At 64.8% G+C, this 219-nt stretch overlaps 1 protein-coding gene across 1 annotated transcript in view; it reads left to right on the top strand.

Annotated features, from left to right (window-relative positions):
• Positions 1-7: 7 nt before the first annotated feature.
• The window catches only part of LAMP5 (lysosomal-associated membrane protein family, member 5), a gene marked incomplete at its 5' end in the record, with an annotated part of 8,947 nt that continues 8,735 nt past the window's right edge, over positions 8-219 (top strand). Inside the window, one exon of the mRNA XM_010296139.1 lies at positions 8-130. Within this exon, the coding sequence (XP_010294441.1) occupies positions 8-130 (123 nt within the window). The remainder of the gene's footprint in view (positions 131-219) is intronic.

The raw sequence follows: 219 nt of genomic DNA, 5'->3' as shown, positions 1-219 counted from the left end.
CTCCGGGCTCTCGCCTAACCCTGAAAAGGACATTTTCGTGGTGCGGGAAAACCGGACGACTTGTCTCATGGCGGAATTCGCTGCCAAGTTCACCGTCCCCTACGACATGTGGGCTAGCAACCACGTGGATGTAAGTGGGGGTCCGGGCCCGGGGGGCGGCCGGAGCTGGCGTTTGCAGCGCTCCAGCCGCGGGGCTGCCGCACGTTGTCACGGCAGGTC

This window comes from Phaethon lepturus, unplaced genomic scaffold (assembly GCF_000687285.1).
Source record: "Phaethon lepturus isolate BGI_N335 unplaced genomic scaffold, ASM68728v1 scaffold111, whole genome shotgun sequence".
NCBI classification, from domain to species: domain Eukaryota; kingdom Metazoa; phylum Chordata; class Aves; order Phaethontiformes; family Phaethontidae; genus Phaethon; species Phaethon lepturus.
Note: the sequence above shows the minus strand (reverse complement) of the source record. Positions and strands in the feature narration are given on the sequence as shown.